A 20,671-nucleotide genomic window follows, 5' to 3' on the forward strand; every position below is an offset into this window, starting at 1 on the left:
GTTGTTCATGGGTAGTAGCAGGTTATTGACCTTAGAGCGCTTTCATTGACGTATGTCAATGTGTCATCTGTAAAGAAGTTTACATTTGTTTCTACACCATGCAGAAAGCTCTGGATGGGTCTTTAAAGGTCTGGAAAAGCAATCAATCAATCAATCAATCAATCTGTGATGATTATCCAGCTTCAGCTCAAGTCATCTATAAATATAGATGGTTGTGTTCCTGTTGGAAACCATCCTCCGTATTCAGGACCAGCACCTTCGGTCCATCTGTCCACAGCTGTACCGCCGAGCAGAGGACTGCAGTCTGGATCAGTGTTGTCAGTGCCCAAGGTTGTCAAAAGTTCCTGCAGCTGCTGCCCGCTCCAGTCCAGAAGGACCGCTCCAGTTGTTTACAGTCCTCCACACACCTATAAGGACGGCGGGTTCACCTGGAGGTGTGGCATGAATCAGTCAGTTAGAAGCCTGGAACCTGTATTATTGGACCCTGTCCTGTCCTGTTACATAACGTCAGAGCCCATTATTACTAATTACTCTTATCAGCATGTACAGAACACACATCGTATCGCCTGATATCATTTCATAAAGTCCAACCATGATATTGTTTATGATTGACTGTTGTTATTGTTAGAGGACACAACCTTCACAACACCCCATCACAAGGTCCACAGTTTGGATCCCCTCAGACGTGTTTGCGATATCATCAACGCTGACATCACAAATGAAGCTAATGTTCTGTGACTTAATGCTTCACTGCTCCCAGTGACACTAAAGGGAAAACAGCAGTTTGAGAAGGTTTTGGTGAATCCTGCTGACATGTGCTGTGTTCATGAAGCTGCAGATGATGTGTGAGCTGGACGTAAGTGGCCTGATGTTGGTGTTTATCAGAGCAACAAAGGCAGCTGTTACGTCTCTTATCACCTTGGTCCTGTGTTGAGTCAGAACGGTCCAAAGCTCAACGTCAAGGTCAGCAAAGGAAGACCTGCTGAGTTCATTTTCTACAACCATTTATAGTCAGAATCCTAGTTTTTTTTAAAAAGACACACAAAGACGACGATGATGGCCAGATGGTTGTTAGACCTGAAAACTGTTGCTTCTCAACCACAAATACTTCCTGTTTTGCTGTTGTAGGCAGAACTTAAGATTTGCAGCAACTCTGATGTCCACAGTGTTCCTGGACTAAACACAAGATGTCCTATATGTACTTCAAAGTGTTCTAGGGGTTTCTAGATACACAGAAGGTGGGAAAATGGATGAATGGATGAAATGATTTCGGGTCCTAACGACTGACTCTGCGACTATTTCTCTGTGTTAGAATTTTCCGAGAGCTCATGAACACAGCATGGAATTTCGGGGTGGGAGTGGCATTCACGATGCAAACCAAAAGTCGGACACTCGGACTCTGAACGCTCTTGTTCTCACCCTGACGGAGCCGCAGAGGCTGCAAGAGCCGCCAGAGAAAGCGAGAGAGTCAGCAGGAGTTCTCACATCATGCCTTCGCTGCGACACTCTTATACGCTGTCGGTTCTGGAGGAACCGAACCGGCACCGGAAGACTTCAGTGAGCCGCTCCAAACTGGTGTCCACGGTCATGGGTCTGATCATCAACCAAGCCAAGGTGAGTCCAGCCGAACCAGTGAAGCTCCGGTGTCAACAGGCCATATTCAGTTTAGAAACATTGACATTTTGGACATGTTTAATTTACAAATATCCACAAAAAAACCCCCACAAATGTTAGCCTGGTTTCAGCACCAGCTCCTCCATGACGTCATTGCGTTAGTTAATTAATTTACACTTGACTCATTCTGGCTGGTATAGAAATGACGTGCAAACACCGTTATAGTCTCTTCTGGAGTGGCCAAACTGGACTCAGTCTCCGTCCATTCCAGTCAGCCACTGAGCTGGCACCATCCACCTGTCAGAACCTGCATGAAGGTCAGAGACGTCGTGTCTCCTGAGGAAGCATGTGTGAACAAAGTTATTTATGCACAGGTGTTCACGGACTTCAGGCCAGTGCCCTGCTTGGCCACAGGAACGTTCACCTACCTTCACCCCCCAGAACTTTAAAGCCCAGCTCAGTTACTTTTACTTGCCTTATCTAAGCCCATTTCTCAACCTGTTAAATTTACAATGCCGTGGCGTGAAGGAGGAAGCTGGCAGCGAGATAAGATAATTCTGGTTTAGTCCCACAGGTAGGACGTTCGGGGCTGCAGCCACAAAGGAAAAAAACTAATCTCTAAAGAATAACATTCATATATACCAAATCTAAAGTACAGGAATAAGACCTGCTCTGAGTCATCCCGTTACACTGTTACTAGGTCCGGTTGTTGGAGACGGGTCAGAGTGACACCTGTTAAAACTGCTGTCGCCATGAAAACGGAAGTTTGAGGCGAGTCTTTTTAATGCCTGCCACTGCTAGCTTAGAAGCACAAACTGATATGCTCAGTCACCAGTGCTGAAAATAAAGCAATGTCTACACATCTAGCTCCAAATTTTGTATCTATATATGTGTGTGTGTGGTTTGGGTGGGGACTTTAACCAGGCTAATTTGAGAATGTGATCAAATAAAAGTCATAAACTGGAAACCAGGTTCCTCCCACAGTCCACCGACATGTATTTGGACACACACACACACACACACACACACACACACTAAATCCTCTATATTGAGCGTAGATGCCAATGTGATTGTGAATGGTTGTTTTTCTGTACGTTAGCCCCACCATGAGTGATTTACCAGTGATTGTTCAAACCCTCGAACTACTTGAAGTGGTTCTTGCCAATGAGTGACTTGATACCGGCATTTATGGTGGCAGATCGTTGCTTTAGCGCCCTGTGAGATTCTGGTTTCTTTAAATTTGTCAAAATAAAATCAAACGCCGACTAATTAGAACCTCTTCTCTCTGACTAGAACAAGCGTCCTCATGGCCTGGTCGGACTCAGGAACCTGGGCAACACGGTGAGAACTTTAGAGTGTGGAATCGTGGTCTGATGATTGCGCCTGTGTTCTCACGTCAGCGCTTGTGTTTGGAACTGCAGTGTTTCATGAACACGATCCTGCAGTGTCTGAGCAACACTCCAGACCTGAGAGATTACTGCCTGACTAACGTCCATCGTCTGGACCTCGGCGACAACTGCACAGCGAACACGACACTCATGGAAGGTACGACGTTGGATGAGAACATCAGAGCTGCCAATTTAGACCCAGAAGTCAAACTAATGCTAAATCTGAATTTGACGTGAATCCGTCTGTGCCTGAATATTCAGTATTGAATAATCATGTGTTTAATGTTTTAGAGTTTGCAAAGCTGATTCAGAGTTTGTGCCTGTCTGGGAGCAACGAGGCCATCAGTCCGTCAGATGTCTGGAAGCAGATCCAGCAATACGGTCCCAAATTTGTCGGTTGCAAGTAAGCCCCGCCCCTTTGGCCAACGAAAAGCGCCTGGCGACCTCCGTAAACGTTCTGATGACGTTTCTCTTCAGCCAGCAGGATGCTCAGGAGTTCCTGCGATTCTTATTAGACGGTCTCCATAACGACGTGAACAGAGCGTCGGTCCTGCCCAAAGTGTCTGGCCACGATAACGACCACCTTGGGTAAATTCGGAACCGCGTCAACCGTCTTTATGAAGTGTTGGATTATGCGTGTGTGACAGGAGTCATTGAATAATCATTGAAAGCTTCAGATGGATCGATTGTTGATCCGTGTTTTTTTTTTTGTCTCAGCGATGACGAAAAATCCAAACGGATGTGGAACCTGTACTTGGAGAGGGAGGACAGCAAGGTTGTGGGTAAGAGCCGCACTCTGATTGGCTGATAATGGACAATAGATCCACTTTAATTCCGTTGTTGTGTGTCAGATCTGTTTGTGGGACAGTTGAAAAGCAGCGTGACCTGCACCTTCTGCGGCTTCACTTCCACCGTCTTCGACCCGTTCTGGGATTTGTCCATCCCTATCCCTGCTCAGGTGAGTCCCCCCCCGGGCGCCGGTGTCGTGTTCAGGGCAACAATCAAAGCTTCTCTACGGTTGAACGGCTGATTTCTGATCGGACCTCACGTCCTCGCAGAAAAGCTCTGAAGAAGTTACTCTTAAAGACTGTTTGAGGCTCTTCACCAAAGAAGACGTGCTGGACGGCGATGAGAGCCCGGTGAGGACCCTGAAACGCCGCCACCGTCCCCGCTAGCAAAGGCCACATTATTGACTATAGCTTTTGTCTTTCAGATGTGCTGCAGATGTAAAAGCAGACGGAAATGCACCAAACGCTTCAGCATCCAGAGGTTCCCTCAGATCCTTGTGCTACGTATGCTCACCTGAAACATGAAACACCTCACCCGTCTGATCACGAGTGATCGCCCGTCTGAACGACCTCTGTGCTTCCTTGACTCGTTTTTTTTTTTCCACCCTCAGACCTCAAACGTTTCTCTGACTCCAGCGTTCGAACCAGCAAACTCTCCACGTATGTTAACTTCCCTCTCAAGGAGCTGGAAATGCGCGAGTTCGCCACCACGGGCGGCGGTGAGTGACTGCTACAGGCAGAGGTCAGATTAACCCCGGCGGCTGGTGACCAGACGTGTCTTTTCCGTGTCCCCCAGAGCGCGTTACCTACGATCTGTATGCTGTGTCCAACCACTCTGGAAACGCCATGGGAGGCCATTATACAGCGTACTGTAGGCACCCCTCACTGGGCGAGTGGTACAGCTACAACGACTCCAGGTATACGTCACGTGATTTATGTGGGTTTTCAGAAACATAGATGTGATTTGACCATGAAACCACACAGTTCCAGTACCCCGGGTGGTCGGATCGTGTGCTGTGATGGACGGTGTGATTAGCGTGTCCCATGTGTGTCCTCAGGGTGAGTCCCGTGTCCACTGCTAACATACGCAGCAGCAACGCCTACCTGCTTTTCTACGAGCTGCAGTCTTCGTCACACAGCAAATATCAGACGTGTCGACTTTAGAGACCATCTCAGGGCAGCCACAAGGAGCAGAGCGCCGCCCAGTGGACGACTTGGAGATGCGGATGGGGAATAAAAGAACTCTTGACTTTTGAGATACTGTCCTTTATTTTTCTACAGATGTATTTATGGACGGTGAACGTTTGGATGCTAATAGCCATCATGCTAAATAAATCATATTTAAAGTCTGTAGGTGATTAAAATTCTGTGTTCCCCTCGAGATCCTTCCCTGCCACCCTGAGATCTTAACAGTGTGTGGAACGAGATTTTATATCTTTATATTGCATCTTCTTACACCATAACATGTGACTCATATTTGTAAGTGAACCAATCTGAACAATCAAAAATGAAACGCTAGTTTTGAAATTTTTATACTGTTAGAAAGTGTCATCTTTTTCACTGATGTTTTCAGAGGAGGATAAAGGTGGTGAACAGAGCTCAGGGATTCGAGGGGCGTGTGATGGAGCTGGGAAGGAATCTACTGCAGCAGTCACAGTGGAATTATGTTTTTTAGCCTTTATTAGTAAAAAATAAAAGGGCACAGAAGTACCAAAGAAGAAGAAGAAAACGCTGAACAACAAAAACTAGAGTGATTAACGGTGACTGAGATGACTCTGGTCCATTTTTGACCTCAGGTCTGTTTGCTGAAGTAATCTTCCTGGAATTAAAGGTTCGTTACTATTACCATGCTCATGCACAACAAAGAGAAAAAAATCGTCTAATGGTGAGACGTTGGGGTTGATGGCGCTCAGTCATGGTGGTCATGGTGACTCACGTTGAGCTACATGATGAGACCTGAAGCAGAAGGTCTCTGAGCTGATGATGTCACCACAGGAGCTGAGAGAGTCTTGAGGCCTGCTCCTATATAAACCCTTTGGTTTGGGTGGTTGAAGTCATTTTGAACCCTTCCGGGGTCACAAGGAGGGGGTTGAAGACACCCAAGATAAACCCTGGTGAGCCGGGGGATATTTGTTGCAGTTTATTTGGTGAGATGTGAGAGCTTTAGCTCTGCATGAAGGGGCAAAGGGAGATGGCCAAGGGTTCCACAACTGGGTGTGCTGTAGTCAGGACTTCCTAGAACAGGTCTTCTGTTGAGCAGTTCAGAGACCACTGTGTTTCAGGGCCCACCCTGGTTCTGGTCCCGCCCCGCGTCTGGTCCATTGGCCTCGATGGCCCTTATGTCAACCATTTCAGCAGACTTCAAGATTCAAGATTTAAGATTCAAGAGTACTTTATTGATCCCTTTAGGGGGTGTCCATCAGGGAAATTAGCATCTCCAAAGAAACGTACAGCACTGTACAAAATTTCCCACCACCATTACACCCCATTGAACCTATTAAAGATAATAAAAATATAATAAAATAAGAAATAAAATAGAATAAATTAAAAATAGAATATGAATATGAATATAAATATAAAACTATAAAAAAAACTTCCGGTGGCAAAAGAGAGTAAATCTGTTCATGCTGTCCTCCGTAGGAAGCACCCGTAGGTGTAGTTTGTCAGCTGTCGAAAGGTTTATTGATGAAATTATTTCTTTAAGAAATAAAGGCGCACGTCACACACCTGGAATAAATGATCCCAGTTTAAAATGGATGATACGTTGTAATTAATATACCGGTAATAACTAGTATAATGTAAGAGCGAGGCTGTGCATCGCCGAACCAAAAGAATCCAGGGAACGGGTCTGGCAGTGGATCTCCCGGTACCTCACAGCAGCAGCAACATATTGAGACCATCGTTGACCCAAGCTACAGGATGGTTCTGGCAGCAAAACCGTCTCACGTGTGACACAATCCCTGACGACCCCCAACCAGGCTGCACCGGGCTGGGGGGCCACGATGTGAGCACAGACCCTACAGCACCAGGCCTTCACGCCTCCCTCAGCTCCTACACCCTCTTCCACCCCTCCTGGTGTTTCCATACCATGTTGTTCCATCCCTCCACCTGGTGATTCTCAACCATTAATGATTTCTAACTGGTCAGGCTGGTATCCTGATCCTCCCTTTAAATCAGATGTTTCTCCCATGTTTACTTCATTCTCTCTCTCTGTGTGAAATGGAACTATTTTCTCCGTCCTGTCTTTTTGCAGATCATCTGTGCCTACGTCTAAATGTCCTCTCCGTTGCTGCCTGTTTTGGCCATCAGGTGGTGTCATGAAGCATTTTCTGAAGCCATTGACAGGATCTTAAGACGCCTGAAGGTCTCTGCAGTCATCTAAAGGTCACTGCACACTATCTTTTCAAAGACAGAGTGAAGTTTAGCATATTCTCCTATCTTCTCTTGTTGTGGAAAGTCCTAACAGGTTTGTTATCTGGTCACTCTTCCTGGAGCTCTTTAACACTTTATTGATATTTGCACTCGCATTATCCTGCAACCCCATTTGAGTCATAAAGTGAACAAACATGTCCAGCTCACATGGAAGCGTCTGTGGACAGGTGGACTTTAACCTTTACAGCCTTATGTAGAACATGAAACTTAACTTCAAATGTGTTCTGAATGATGCTCCGGCTGTTTCAATAAAGAGAACATTTATCTGAAATGATTCTTTCGTTTTTGGCCAAATGGAGAGAAATTTGGTGAAATGTCATATTCAACATAAACAGAGACTTACAGAAACAACCCGCAAAACAAGATTTGGACTTTTATGTCAAAAATAAAACAAGAGCAAAGAAGAGGAGGAAGAACAAAAACTACAAAAAATTACAACTTTGAAACATTGTCTTTGCACAAAATTAAACAAGACGGTTTTGAAGTTACAAGCATAGATTCTATTTAACTTTCAATGGGAATCAAAGGGCTGCCATTTTGAAAACCGGTTAGTTATGATTTAAGATCTCTTCTCATCCCCATTTAAGTTTCACTTCATGTCTTCCTTCTGGCACAGGAGCCTTTCAGACACGACAGGAAACGTGTAGAATTCACCGTCCTTTGTACTTCATAAGGCCATATACACCACCGCCTGGAAAAGATCAAAGACCATTTTGATTATTAAACCAGGAATTTATACAGTTACTCCTATATCTCTAATTGTAACAAACGTGGATATACAACTAATCTTCTCTTTTATTTCGTTTTTCTGCCCCAGTTGGAGGGTCTCGGGTCAGAGGGAGTCGTAGTTGTGCTAACTGTGAAGCACTCAGATGCAAACAATGTCTGCGATTTTGAGCTCTAAATGAATTTGATTTGGTTTAAGATATTACACCAGACTTTATTCAGCCTTATGTTTGGACATGGGTGTCTTTTTTTGGACTCAGCACCTGAGAATTTTAATTTAGATCTGGATTTGAAGTTAATTAATCCATTACAACATGTTAAATTAAGAACAACTCGAGGTCTGATCATTATTATTGCAGAGAACATTTCAGACATTTCTAGGAAGTGTGGAGATTTAATCTGGTCTTCACAACTTCAGAGGTGTGTTTGTGTTTTCAGGTTTGATTTGGGTCAGTTTTAAGGGTTATTTGCAATCTTTAGGGGTCAGGGTGAAAAGCTGGGGGGTGTCCTTACAAACACACAAGTACAAGGGTGTATGCGAGTGTCTTTCTGTCCTCACCAACAAGGCCGACTCCCGCTATAGATCCGATGGCGATCCCCGCTATTGCACCAGGTGAAAGTCCTTCAGGTGGGGTTTCGCCCTCACTGGGTGTAGTATTTGTCATGGTGACCGGATCAGCAGTGGTGTTGGTCTGTGGGCTGGTGGAGTCGGTAGCATTGGTCTGTGGGCTGGTGGAGTCGGTAGCATTGGTCTGTGGGCTGGCGGAGTCGGTAGGGTTGGTCTGTGGGCTGACGGAGTCGGTAGGGTTGGTCTGTGGGCTGACGGAGTCGGTAGGGTTGGTCTGTGGGCTGACGGAGTCGGTAGGGTTGGTCTGTGGGCTGACGGAGTTGGAAGGGTTGGTCGGTGGGCTGACGGAGTTGGAAGGGTTGGTCGGTGGGCTGGTGGGGTCTTGGCTTTTACAAGTGGTCAGGCACAGAGCTGCTGTACAGGGGAGAGGAAGGTATTTGTTGAAAGTGTTTCACCCGACTGAAGGATTAGCAGTGACTCCTGGAGTCGTACAGGCAGCTCACATTTATTACCTTATCACACAGTCTGTCTGAGGTTTCGTCTCACTTTTATTGCCCCTGTGATACCTTCACTAGGACGAGCTTATGACACACATTGCTCTGTGGTCGTCGTCTGTAGTCACAAGACTTAAAAGACACCCCCAATGTCCCTCCCTCCGTCTCTCACCTACAGCCCTTTTGTCGCCACCACAGCTGCTTGTAGTGACTGTTGGTCTGTTAGTTATCGACAAATTAATATCATGATTGATCATCAGGGTTCGAGCCACACTTAGCCTATGTTGGGAGCCCTTTCAAGAACGAAAGGAAAAACTCATCAGACAACTGCTGTTTCCAGCACATCATCGAGGTCTGGACTTCCTGTACATTTGTGATATTCCATGCTGGACTGTGAGACGCATGCTTTTGTCTGCCTATGATCATTTACCATTTGTGCAACGTTGGCCAACACCTATAAATGGAACATTTCATATTTCAAATGTTTAATCAGGCTAAGCTTTGAAGCCCTCAAACTCCACACATCTGGTTGATTGGGCTGAAGAGTGAAACGAAATGAAGGTTTACCTGCGACCAGCAAATATGCACACAAATTCAGCCGCATTCTGTTAGCGAAGAACCTCGATGAACCGTGAAAATAATCAAAGACTTGGATCCGTCCGACAGGTCCAGAGCTGATGGAAATAAAAGGTTAGCCCGCATTTCTGATTAGTCCAAACTGCAGGTGAAATCTATCACATCTTATTTGATCATTTATAACTTAAAAAGTGTATTTTTTAATGATCTGAAGAAGGAAGGTGGATCCCTCACCTGTGAGATGGTCCCCGATCAGTTTCGTTTGCTGTACAACCACAGAACGCTCTTATCCATCTGCCTTTATCATCCCTTCAGCCCTCCCCCTTTTATTGGCCTTATGTTAAGGTAATAATTCACTGATATTCTTGGCAAGTTCTTTTATGCATTAAAGGCGGGTCATGGAGGATCCATGTGAAAGAGTTACAGGTAAAGGAAAAGTTCAGCTTTTATATCAGAAGTTAAAATGAAGACCCAATAAAAAAAATTTAAAAACAAAGAGGTTCCTTTTTCCTGATGTGAAAGCTCACAGAGTTCCCATGTATGAATGCATGAAATGAATGAGTGAGGACTAAATGGAAGACATGAGTGAAACGTAAATGATGAATTAATTATTACAATGTTGTATCAGACCTGAAGGAAGTAGGCAGTAAGAGTTCTGCTGTTATTTCACAGTATGTTATTATTCATTCCTGTATAAAAGTCATTACCAAGCAGAACAAGGTCCAGAAGGGTCCATGAAATAAGTCAGAACTCACAAATCAAATCTGCAGAGAACAACTTGATGTTCTCATCCTGCATCGCTGAAGTTACACAGGCAATCACAGCTACTCAGGTTCTGAGAGGTTCTGGGGGTCGATGCAGATGAGCAGCACTTTCTCCACCAACACCCTTACTCCAGGACCAAAAAAGTCTAGTCATTCTCACTCTGTCTTCACCTTTCTCAAGTCCTGGCCCCAGTGAATGTCAGATGTCATGGATTTGTGAGAGACGCAGACACGCACAGAACACGTGGAAAGTCTCTGAGCTGGGACTCCAACTCAGAACCTTGAACTGAGGCCAATTCGTTCAAAATCGATATTTATCTTCAGTCAATGAAAGCTCAAAAAGAAAGAAAACAAAATAAATTAATTAAAAATGTTTCTAACACATTACGTATGGTCCTGTTATTACCCCCCACTGAATGGTATCAACACTGAGGTCAATAGTACAGAGTCCATTTTGATAGTTAATGGTTGTCTCATAAACACTCAAAGGCGAAGATTCTCCTGTAAGACAAGTATAGTTTGACGGTCTCAACAACCACAGAGGAATTGTTGGTTCTTGATGACGTACGTGTGTGTGTGTGTGTGTGTGTGTGTGTGTGTGTGTGTGTGTGTGTGTGTGTGTGTGTGTGTGTGTGTGTGTGTGTGTGAAAACAAATGTTATTAAACCCAGAACACAGTTCTTCTGCTCTTTTCTCAGATTATGTCTTTGCAATGGAAATGTTCACATCTTTGGGTAAAATCATGCTCAGAAACAAGTGACTTAGTGCGTTTTTATTCACATTTATTGAGACCATAAAACTTAGATTATCATGATGGCCATGGTGATACAGAAGCAGCAGCAGATTCCACTAAAGATATTAATCAGTTTATGACACCCTATCAGAAGAAAAATGTAAGCGGTCTCTTTGTAATGGAAAATTCCAGCATAAAATCACGTTTAACAATGGAAGATGAACTCTGGAACCTTTTTAAATGTTAAATATTAGAGGAAATGGTTGAATTTATAGATTGATCTCAGCTGTTTTACATTGTTTCTTTTTCATCACAGAAACACTATTACTCTAATCTTAGCTATTCTTTATTCTTTATTTAAATTATTTTGTCAAAGGCCCGTTAAAAGAATAATGTCATGGTGCGAACTTGTAATGCACTACTGGTTGTTTTTAATTATTTTCCATACGTATAGCATTATTATTATTATTATTATTATTATTATTATTATTATTATTATTATTATTATTATTATTATTATTATTATTGTGGCAGGACGAGGAACAACTCGGACAGAGCAGATGGTTTGGACGTCTTTATTCTGCATCCACCAGAATATACTAAATGGCTAACCACACTCATCACCCCATGCATCACCTGGGTGTGAGATACACCCCTATGTGTCCGCCACATTATTATTATATTTCGGTTTCTGTCTGATTTTAATTAAATGTCTTTATGTTTATCGATTTCACGTGATAAAACTGTGGTTTTATCAAGCTGTATGTGGTTTTAGTGCCCATATCAGTATTTAATGTACCTTAATATCCCGTTAACATTGTTATAGGTCTATTTTTCTCTCATATTTTCCGGTGCTTCCGGTTGAAACTTTTATTTTGACGGTTTCCGGTGCTAGTTCCGGTCTGCTTGGTAACTAGCTGTTAGCTTATCGTTAGCTCGGCTCTGGTGCTGCTGCTGAGTGCTCTCCGCGTTGCTCCTAAAACGTGTAGATGTTCGATTATCTCCAGGAAAGAAGCATCGAGCTGCGGCCTCACAAAAAGAAAATGCTTCGGCTTCGCCTTTAAGCCGTTTAAAGTGTTAGCAGTGAGTTGTTCCAGTCCCCGGGCAAGTTCGCAGGACTAAAGCCGGCAGGATGTTGGAAGTTTTGGCTTATGGAGCCGTAGTTTTTCCCGGTCTGTTCCTCGCCTTCAGGAGGATATTGCCTAGCGTGTTCCGAACATGGACCGATGCCGACGTGGTTCTGGTCAGCGAGAGGTAACCCGCACCCCTCCTCTTTATCCGGCGAAGGCTCTGTTGGACCTGCATCGCTGCATCATCTTTAACTTTACTTTGTATGGCAGGGAAATGAGCTGGGTCGGCCAACCGTCCCTTCGGCCACCTGACACTAACACCAGTGGTTATCTGAAGCTTGTGTTAGCGGTTAGTTAGTCCTCCCAGTGGAGCCACGGTTCCCTGTTAGTGGTTCTATGTCCGTTTTTCTCCGGTTCTTAGTCTGTGGTTCTGTCAGTGGTTTCCTGCCAGTGCTTCTCAGGTTCCCTGTCAGTGGTTCTGTCAGGGGGTTTCTGCCAGTGGTTCTCTGGCAGGTACCTGAGTTCCATTGGCTGTGTTTGTGTTGTTTGGCGGTGGTGGCTGGTGCAGGTCAGCTGACTGGAATTCACTGCTCATTCCCAGTTGTCGGTCCAGTTAATCCCCTGTGAGCTGCATCAGAAGTGACTGCTGAGTTAGCTTCTCCCTGGAAATCCTCCTGCACTGACTGGAGTCGTGTTCAGAGTCCAGGTCTCAGAGTCCAGGCCCCTGCCTCGGAGGCCTCGGAAGGGGGGGGGGGGGGGGGCGTCTCAGCGCTCAGGGCCTGGTTTCCAACAGAAGCAGCTCTGTTCCACACACAGCTCACAGGTTAAACACACTCGGTCGGTGTGTGTTGGCTCAGTGAGAGGACGAACTCAAACCTTTCTCTGATGGAGGAATTTTCTACCTGAGTGAGAAGAATGGAAGAATGTGGACGTCGGCTAAATATGCATCCGACAGGATTTGTTTGCATCCATTCAAGTTGTCCTTACACATTTTTGCTTTCCATCTTTGCAGGTTTCTTCAGACTTCTGCTGTTTTTCTTGCAATAATTAGGTTTAAGATTGGAAATTGACATGTAGTCAGATTATAATCTTTAAATTTAAAAAAAAAAAACCAACGTTGGCCTCCTGTTATCTTTCCCATCACAATCCTCTGGGGCTGGTTCTGGAGCTCAAAGGGACAATCTGGTCGCCTTTGTCCAGTGTTTTTCATTTCTGGGTCCTCTGGTGGAGAGCCATACTGTCAGAACTGAGCCCAGTCCACATCATGATGCCCAGTGGGAACCAAAGGGGAGATGGGATTCCTCTGAGGAAATGAAAACATTGCCCAACAAGGCTGTAAGGCATTGTTCTCGCATGGTTGGCTGGGTTGGAGGGGGGGGGTGGCTGGACACAATGAGGGAACTGTGTGGAATCTGGGTCTCGTGGTGGACTGTGCCTATCCAGCCCAGTCAGGCAGCGGGGGTTAAAGCTGCGCTGTTCCTGCTGAAGACCAACTTTTAATGGTGTGCTCATGTGACCTGCACGGCCTCGCATTACACACGCCGAGCACGCTGAGCACACCCCCTCACTGAAAGATTTAGACGGTCAGACCAAAGCATTGGCCATTGGTGGCGTCAGAAAGACCGTCTTTACCATCCACTTTGATTCCGAAATCTATAGGATTGAAATGTGTGTCATCGGGATCATTCCTATTGGAATATGTATTGTTTGATATTGTCACGGTCAAAACTGTCGCACAACAATTACGCAACGATCGAAACTGGTGACGTCCCCCAAGGGGTCCTACCCTAGAGGAGACACGACCATCAAAAGGGCCATATGAGGGTAACGGTTCCCGTTGAGTTCCCGCCCCCAAGTATTTACCAGCAAGTGCCGCAGTGGGAAGGTGCCTAATGAAGTGGTATCGCAGCTCTGCTAAGCTCTAGAGTCTGAGCTCAAGCCCAAAATAACCTTTTTATGAGAAAATGCCGCCATTTTAGTAGAATAAAGTGGCAGTTGTAGGAGAACATTGTAGCGAGTCTGGCGAAAGAGCAACTGTCTGCTACCTTGTTCCTGGAAGACTATGTAGACTACGTACCGGTGGAACTGGGTGCAGAGGGACTGGGCTTGAGCTCTGGAGCTTACTGGAACTGCAAAGTACCCTTTAAGTGATTTTAGAAACATTATTTTAAACTAGCGGGGCTCTTCTTATTTGTGAGAATTGACTGAATGAGCTCCAAGAGCATCTCGAGGAGTCCGCGTGTGTCTGGGCTCGGTTCCTCTTCCTCAGCTGCCCAGCTGTTTGAAGAAGAAAGTTGAAATTGAATTTTAAGATCTGAATGTAGAGTTGAAGTTTCAGCGGGGATCAAATTCAGTTTCAGACAAATTTATGGACATTCAGTTTTAAGTTGATTGGGCTTCAGTTCCCCCATAAACAGCCCCTCCCACCACACATAGCAGCTCCTCCCACCGCACCCCACAGCCCCTCCCACCACACCCCACAGCTCCTCCCACCACACCTGACAGCCCCTCCCACCACTCCCCACAGCCCCTCCAACCACACCTGGCAGCTCCTCCCACCACACCTGACAGCTCCTCCCACCACACCTGGCAGCTCCTCCCACCACACCTGTCAGCTCCTCCCATCACACCTGACAGCTCCTCCCACCACACCTGTCAGCTCCTCCCATCACACCTGACAGCCCCTCCCACCACATCTGTCAGCTCCTCCCATCACACCTGACAGCCCCTCCCACCACACCTGGCAGCTCCACCCACGCACCTGATGGATCCTCATCAACATACAGGGGGCTCCGCCCCATGCAAATATAGCCCCCCCCACCAATGAGTGGCGTCCCACTACATATAACAGCCCCGCCCACAATTCCAGTGGCCCCGCCCCTGCACACAGCAGTGCTGCCTTTTTTTCCCAAAAACCTCAGGCTCCAACCAGCCAATCAGAAGATGTTGTGTCCTTACTCATGCTGCAGCCTGCCACCAGAAGGCGCTACACCTCCAGGGTATTTCACTGACCAGGCTGGTCTGTGGGTTAGCTGCAGTAGCACAAAGTTAACATTTCCATCAACGACCACCGGGCCGTTAAGGTTTCCTCAAACTTGAGAGAATAACCTTGGCTTTATGTCACCTTTTAGAGCATGTTTTGATCTGGTCCAAAATACTCAAACTTTCCCCCCCTTATTAATTGTGTTGTGTTGTTTCTCAGGCTCGTGTCCTCCATCCACGCTGTCATGGCGACCACCGCAGGAGTTGTCATTGCTTCATCGTGCCGCGGCGACGTCATTAATGACAGGTTAGCTCAACTTTTTGAAACTCTTTGTGAAATGGCAGCGATGATGTGTTTTCACCAGAGTCCTCCGTGATCAAGTCAGGACACGGTTCTGAACCATTCTGCAGCCAGGATCTTTATCTGATCAGCCCGCGTTTACCTTGCTCTGGAGTTTAAAAGTGTGGTGCATGAATAGCTCAATCCCTGAGTCAGCGGCGGACCCTCGGCAGGCCCAGTTGCAGGCTGCTAATCTCTGCTGGCCCCTCCCCCTCAGCCACAGAGCTTAGCTCATGCACAACTGCGCTCGGCTCCACCATCCTGGAGCTTATTGGCCTCACCAGCAGCGGAAAGGTTCAGCTAAACACTTCCAGGGCGCCGTGGGGCTAACACACGAGCTAACGCTAAGGCAGCACGCTAACTGAGTGCTGTGTCATACTGAGGCAGAAGCTTGATGCTCGCTAATACTGTCACCTTATCTGCTTCTGTTGTTTTCACAAATTTCACAGATCTGAGTGGAACAAAAACACATTTTTGACTTGTTTGTCTGTCAGCACTCCTGGTTCTAATGGTTTCCACTCAAACCCAGCAGCAGTTTAGGTCCAAATTGGGAATAATTAGTGGTTCTGGAGCAGAATGTGCCAGTATGTGAGGGTTGCTGGGCAGAAGACATGGTGAGGGTATCAGCAGAATCACCTGGTTCCACTCTGAGCTGTTTGTTGCCTTACTGCTCTTAATCTCCATCCAGTGACCTGAAGAGATAAAGATGGCGTGCAGAGGTCAGTGGCTCAGCTCAGCTCCCGTCGCTGCTCACTCATGAGCGAGCTGCCGCCATCTTCGTTAGGCCCCACTTACGTAACCCAGAGTCTCATCGGCCTTTCTGAACATCCATCCTTGTTTAATCTCTGCTCCTCTCCAGGAGCAGGATTAGGAGGAGTTCTCTTAATGCCAGAGGGGTCCTGAAGATCCTCAGCATCAGTTTTTGATTTCATTCAGGTTTCAGTTCTTCAAACCGGCTGTCAGTCAGACGGCTAATCCAGCAGCTTTGTCGGGGGTCAGCAGTAGATTATAACTAAGATTTAATCCATTTACTCTGTCCCACCAAGCATTTTTCATCTCCGAGCGGCAGCAGGTGGACGAGTTCTGCTGCTTTCAGAGACGTGGTGGCTGGTTCAGAGATCTTTGATGTTCATCATCAGCAGGTCACAACGTTGCTGTGACAACGGACCACCTCAATCTGAACATGTCACAGCTTCCCTCTGTTCTGATGATATTTCTGTTTCCCAGTAGTCTCGTGTATGCTAATGCTATGCTAACAGTAGTTTTTGGAATCTGATTGGCTGATTATTAGTGATTTTTTTTTTTAATCATTAAAACTGTGTTTTTCCTCAGGCACTGGTTGACCACTACTTTTGTCGTCCGTTACGGCGTGCCCTACATGACCTACGACATCTTTGCCATGTACCTCAGCCATTACCACCGCTTCCGGGTCAAAGGTCACGAAGGCTACCAGCAGCACTCGGCGAGAACAGTCCGTTCCTTCGTTCAGAAGGACTTCCTGCTGGTTTTCCATCACATCGCTCTGCTCGCAGTTCTGCTGCCCATCACTCTGGTGAGGAGGGGCGGGGCTTAAATTAGGCCTTCACACGTCAGGTGAACGAGCTGAATAATCATATAATAATAATATTGACGCTTGAAATGGCAAACAGGCGTTACTGTTGACTCAGTGAGCTCATTAACTCACGTCAGTCATAAAACAGCAGATCTGAGCTCAGTTTACTTTGACCGGGTCACAACAGGAGACAATTAATATTGTTGATCGGCTGGACAGTTCCTGGAATTGTGCTGGTCACAAGGGTGCATTCGATCCAACAGGAAGATGGAGGGAAAGGTTCATTCCTGGTCAGAATGTGATGAAAGGATGAAAACATGGCTGAAAGATGAGTGTTGGGCCGAGACAGAGAAAACAGGAGGGTTGGTTCTCCTCCAGGTGAGCAGAAATCGGACTCCTCTGTTTACATTCGGCTCACATTTCACTCCATTATTCATCCTCCTCCCCCCTCGATCATCAGCTGTCTGATCACATGACTCGCGATGAACGAGGGAAGAAGCCTGAGCTCGTCACACAGCCGCTGCTTTCATCTCGAAAGAAAGCGTTTGAAGAGCAAAACATCCAAACCATCAGATGGCTGCTGTTGCTGCAGTCACACACACACACACACACACACACACACACACACGGCTCACACCAGGAAGTGATTGCCCTGTTTCAGCATCAACCAGGTGGCTGATGGGAAGTTAAAAACAAATTTCAAGGGTCAAATTCCCATACCTCTGCAGCCCTCTCTCCTCTCTGTCTCAGCTGACCTTTGACCTGTGGTGTTGGGGGCAGGGTTGACGACAGTACCTGCGGTTGATGATTGACAATCATGAGTAAGCCAGGAGATGGCGCTCCGCAAGCGGTCTGGTCCTCAGGCGGGTTCATGAGTGTGTTTTCTCTGCTTTGTTCCACAGTTCTTCAGGAACGACCGGGGAGATTTCTTCATCGGCTGCTTGTTCCTGACGGAGATCAGCACGCCGTTCGTCTCCCTGGGCAAGATTCTCATTCAGGTGCGTGTGCGCGCCCCCACCGGGCAACGGCGCTTGCGTCGCTCTAACATTGATCCGTCACCTATGGGCGCCGATCACTGATCAGGTTTCTGCTGCGCGGAGCGGAGGTGATGCAGCGGGAAGTAGCCCAGGCGATGGGAGGAGCTTAAGTGTTTGAACGCTTTCCTCTGTTTTGTTCCCCCTCAGCTTGGCCTTCAGGAATGCTGGCTGCATAAAGCTAACGGCGCCATGGTGCTGCTAACCTTCTTCACATGCCGCATCGCGCTGTTCCCGTACATGTACTGGGCGTACGGTCGACACTACGGCATCCCGCTCTGCAGCGTCCCCTTCGCTCTGCCCCTGTACGCCAACCTGGGTAACCTGTGCATCCTGGCGCCGCAGGTCTACTGGTTCGCTCTGCTCTGCATGAAGGGTTACCGTCTGTACCGTCGTAGTCGCACGCAGGACTCGCACACCTCAAAGAACGAGTGAGGTTCGGCTTCCGGTCCGGATCCGCGCTCCAGTCCGGGTTTTTTTTTCCCTGTCTTCCAGACCCGGCTTTGCTAACGTGCTGCGCACACCGAAGAAGCAGAATCGGCGCCACTCCATCACATTGTGTTTATTTATTTTAGTTTGCGTGAGGAAGCGGTCATTTCCTGTTTCACCGTTCATCCTTTCTTTCATCTCTGAGGGCGACGACGTCCCTTTCATCTTCTCTGTCACTCTCTTTGTCCTGCACGAGGACTTTGGTCTTATTCCATAGGGCAAAGACGGAATCCCACAGGATTCCTTTATTAACACTTTAATAATACTGTAACAGGTTTAATATGGAGAGTTTTTATATCTATGCAACAGAAGCTGACGAGTCAACATATCACCTTATTTTTCTACTGCGTTCCTGCACACAAACGTGTCATAATTCACACCGAAATCATCACATATTCTGACAAACTGCTGCTCAGGAGGTAAGAAAAATGATCCATCATCAATTTTTTTAAGCCACTTTGATCCGAAATGATCAGCTCTGACACTTTTGTAAAATCAATCACGGATGATCGAAGCGCCGGCCAATTTTGCTCTTAACCTTTGACCCCCGAAGTCAGGTGACCTTCGCCGGTGCGTCGCTAGCGATCGAGGGTTAGTTTAGTCTGATCATTTCAACTATCACGTGACCTGATGGCCGATCTGTAGTTTTCACACCGACGGTTATTTTAGCTCTAATTTGAAACTCGTTTTTCTTACCTTTAATCTAAATATATGTTGTTTGACACCGATTTTAATGTAAACGCTTTTTAGAAGACTTTCAAAGGGTCAGATGTAGTTTTTGATGTTGTGATCTTACGATTGCTCAAGATGTCATGATATTTAAAAATATATATATATATATATTTAAGTGAGTTTTAAGGTCAGAAGTCTGGAATTGATGGTCTTTGCTCAGGGGTGGCTGGAGTTCACTTGTGTGTTAAGTCTTAAAATTAAGTTAATGATCTGCAAAACTTTGCTGTTTGTTCTTTTCTTTTTTGCTGCTGATATTTTTAGATCTGAGGAAAGATTTCCATTTTTTGACTTTGAAATTGTTGAACCAAAGGAACATTTATCGGTTTCTTACGTCATCACCTTCCACTGAAATGATTAGATTTGCTGTCGAGTGCTGAGAGTGGCTGTTTTTGTGAAGGGAAGAACAGAAACAGAAGAAGTCAAAATTCACAGGACATATAGTAAACTCACTAGAGGACCATCACCACAGGTGACAGCGTAACGCTTCATTCTCAAACCGTTGACATGCGCCACCTAGTGGTGTCATGCTGAATCGTTCAGACGCTGCAGCTGTTGATGCTAACATGTAGCAAGCCTACTGAAAACACTTTGAAGCTAGCTTCTGTTTCTTTTCTCTTGAAACATGACAAATGTTCGATTGTTTTTACAGAGATGCAGAAATAAGAACGTTAGCTGTTTATGCTGTATTTATTAAACATTAGATTGTTACAGTGTAAAAACCGGTTTATTGACTTTTGATGAATGAGTGTTTGAACTGAGGCTGGCTGGTTTTTCTGTCCTTCAGTGTAAACCACACCTCCCTCTGCTAGTTAATGAAAATGTGGACATTGGGTTTGTGTTCAGACACAGGTTTGGACCAACTCTGACCCAGCATGACGTTGTCAGCGCTGAGGACCACGATGGCACTCCGGAACCTTTTATTTGAATCTGTTTGGCTAAATGTTCACCTCAATAAAGAAACAAACCAGTAAAATAACAGAAAAGACTTGGAACAACAGGTCTATAATGTGTGAGCTGTTCTGCAGCCTGCCAGTAGGGGGGCCTGAGCTGCTTGCTCTGGGAGGCGTCGTTCATCTTTAATCTGATGTAACATAAATGCAAGTGGAAGATGATCAGGTTTGGGCTCCAGTGCGTGTGAATTCACAGCCGACATTTATGGATAAAAGAAAGAAAGGATTTACTCAAAATCTCAAAGGCTTTTATGATTTTATCACTTGAATCTTTATGGTTGATACAGAATCAAATCTATTTATTATGGTGTAAGGTTTCACACTACCAGGAATGTAACTCAATGATTTATTGCAAACATAAAATGAGTAGCACTCTGTACAATAACTTATTAAGCATGTGTGGGGTTTTAAAAATGACAAAAATAACACATAAAATTAAC

General features: G+C 45.9%; 3 protein-coding genes across 6 annotated transcripts; 2 read left to right on the forward strand and 1 right to left on the reverse strand.

Annotated features, from left to right (window-relative positions):
- The first annotated feature begins 1,386 nt into the window (after positions 1-1,386).
- Positions 1,387-5,140, forward strand: LOC101078481 (ubiquitin carboxyl-terminal hydrolase 2). The gene is made up of 12 exons (XM_003970937.3): positions 1,387-1,614; positions 2,908-2,955; positions 3,036-3,159; positions 3,294-3,405; positions 3,480-3,590; positions 3,720-3,784; positions 3,854-3,960; positions 4,061-4,141; positions 4,216-4,294; positions 4,402-4,509; positions 4,587-4,707; positions 4,849-5,140. The coding sequence occupies exons 1-12, from the start codon at positions 1,489-1,491 to the stop codon at positions 4,952-4,954; spliced, it is 1,188 nt and encodes a 395-aa protein (XP_003970986.1). The 5' UTR covers positions 1,387-1,488; the 3' UTR covers positions 4,955-5,140.
- A 2,437-nt stretch (positions 5,141-7,577) lies between these two features.
- LOC105419600 (cell wall protein RTB1-like) lies at positions 7,578-9,973 on the reverse strand. Of its 4 annotated transcripts, none has more exons than XM_029848996.1 (5): positions 9,821-9,973; positions 9,578-9,684; positions 8,891-8,927; positions 8,508-8,830; positions 7,578-7,913 (listed from the first exon to the last, which is right to left on the reverse strand). In XM_029848996.1, the coding sequence occupies exons 2-5, from the start codon at positions 9,612-9,614 to the stop codon at positions 7,873-7,875; spliced, it is 438 nt and encodes a 145-aa protein (XP_029704856.1). In that variant the 5' UTR covers positions 9,615-9,684; positions 9,821-9,973; the 3' UTR covers positions 7,578-7,872. The 4 variants fall into 4 exon arrangements, with proteins under 4 accessions (XP_029704856.1, XP_029704855.1, XP_029704854.1 ...); XM_029848995.1 differs by having other exon boundaries at positions 8,891-8,930; XM_029848994.1 differs by having other exon boundaries at positions 8,508-8,927.
- A 1,677-nt stretch (positions 9,974-11,650) lies between these two features.
- tlcd3a (TLC domain containing 3A) lies at positions 11,651-20,009 on the forward strand. The gene is made up of 5 exons (XM_003970966.3): positions 11,651-12,336; positions 15,355-15,441; positions 16,807-17,026; positions 17,929-18,024; positions 18,211-20,009. The coding sequence occupies exons 1-5, from the start codon at positions 12,215-12,217 to the stop codon at positions 18,493-18,495; spliced, it is 810 nt and encodes a 269-aa protein (XP_003971015.1). The 5' UTR covers positions 11,651-12,214; the 3' UTR covers positions 18,496-20,009.
- Positions 20,010-20,671: the final 662 nt, after the last annotated feature.

This window comes from Takifugu rubripes, chromosome 15, assembly GCF_901000725.2.
Source record: "Takifugu rubripes chromosome 15, fTakRub1.2, whole genome shotgun sequence".
Taxonomy (NCBI): domain Eukaryota; kingdom Metazoa; phylum Chordata; class Actinopteri; order Tetraodontiformes; family Tetraodontidae; genus Takifugu; species Takifugu rubripes.

Bases quoted from the DNA above. Each gene is read 5' to 3' on its own strand.
- LOC101078481 (XM_003970937.3), top strand. From the start codon at position 1,489: ATGCCTTCGCTGCGACACTCTTATACGCTGTCGGTTCTGGAGGAACCG. The intron at 1,615-2,907 runs GTGAGTCCAGCC...CTCTCTGACTAG, and splicing joins TGATCATCAACCAAGCCAAG to AACAAGCGTCCTCATGGCCT. The intron at 3,406-3,479 runs GTAAGCCCCGCC...GTTTCTCTTCAG, and splicing joins CCCAAATTTGTCGGTTGCAA to CCAGCAGGATGCTCAGGAGT.
- LOC105419600 (XM_029848993.1), bottom strand. From the start codon at position 9,614: ATGCGGCTGAATTTGTGTGCATATTTGCTGGTCGCAG. The intron at 8,931-9,577 runs GTAAACCTTCAT...TCCCCTGTACAG, and splicing joins TGCATATTTGCTGGTCGCAG to CAGCTCTGTGCCTGACCACT. The intron at 7,914-8,507 runs GTGAGGACAGAA...GATCTTTTCCAG, and splicing joins AGCGGGAGTCGGCCTTGTTG to GCGGTGGTGTATATGGCCTT.
- tlcd3a (XM_003970966.3), top strand. From the start codon at position 12,215: ATGTTGGAAGTTTTGGCTTATGGAGCCGTAGTTTTTCCCGGTCTGTTC. The intron at 17,027-17,928 runs GTGAGGAGGGGC...TTTGTTCCACAG, and splicing joins TTCTGCTGCCCATCACTCTG to TTCTTCAGGAACGACCGGGG. The intron at 18,025-18,210 runs GTGCGTGTGCGC...GTTCCCCCTCAG, and splicing joins TGGGCAAGATTCTCATTCAG to CTTGGCCTTCAGGAATGCTG.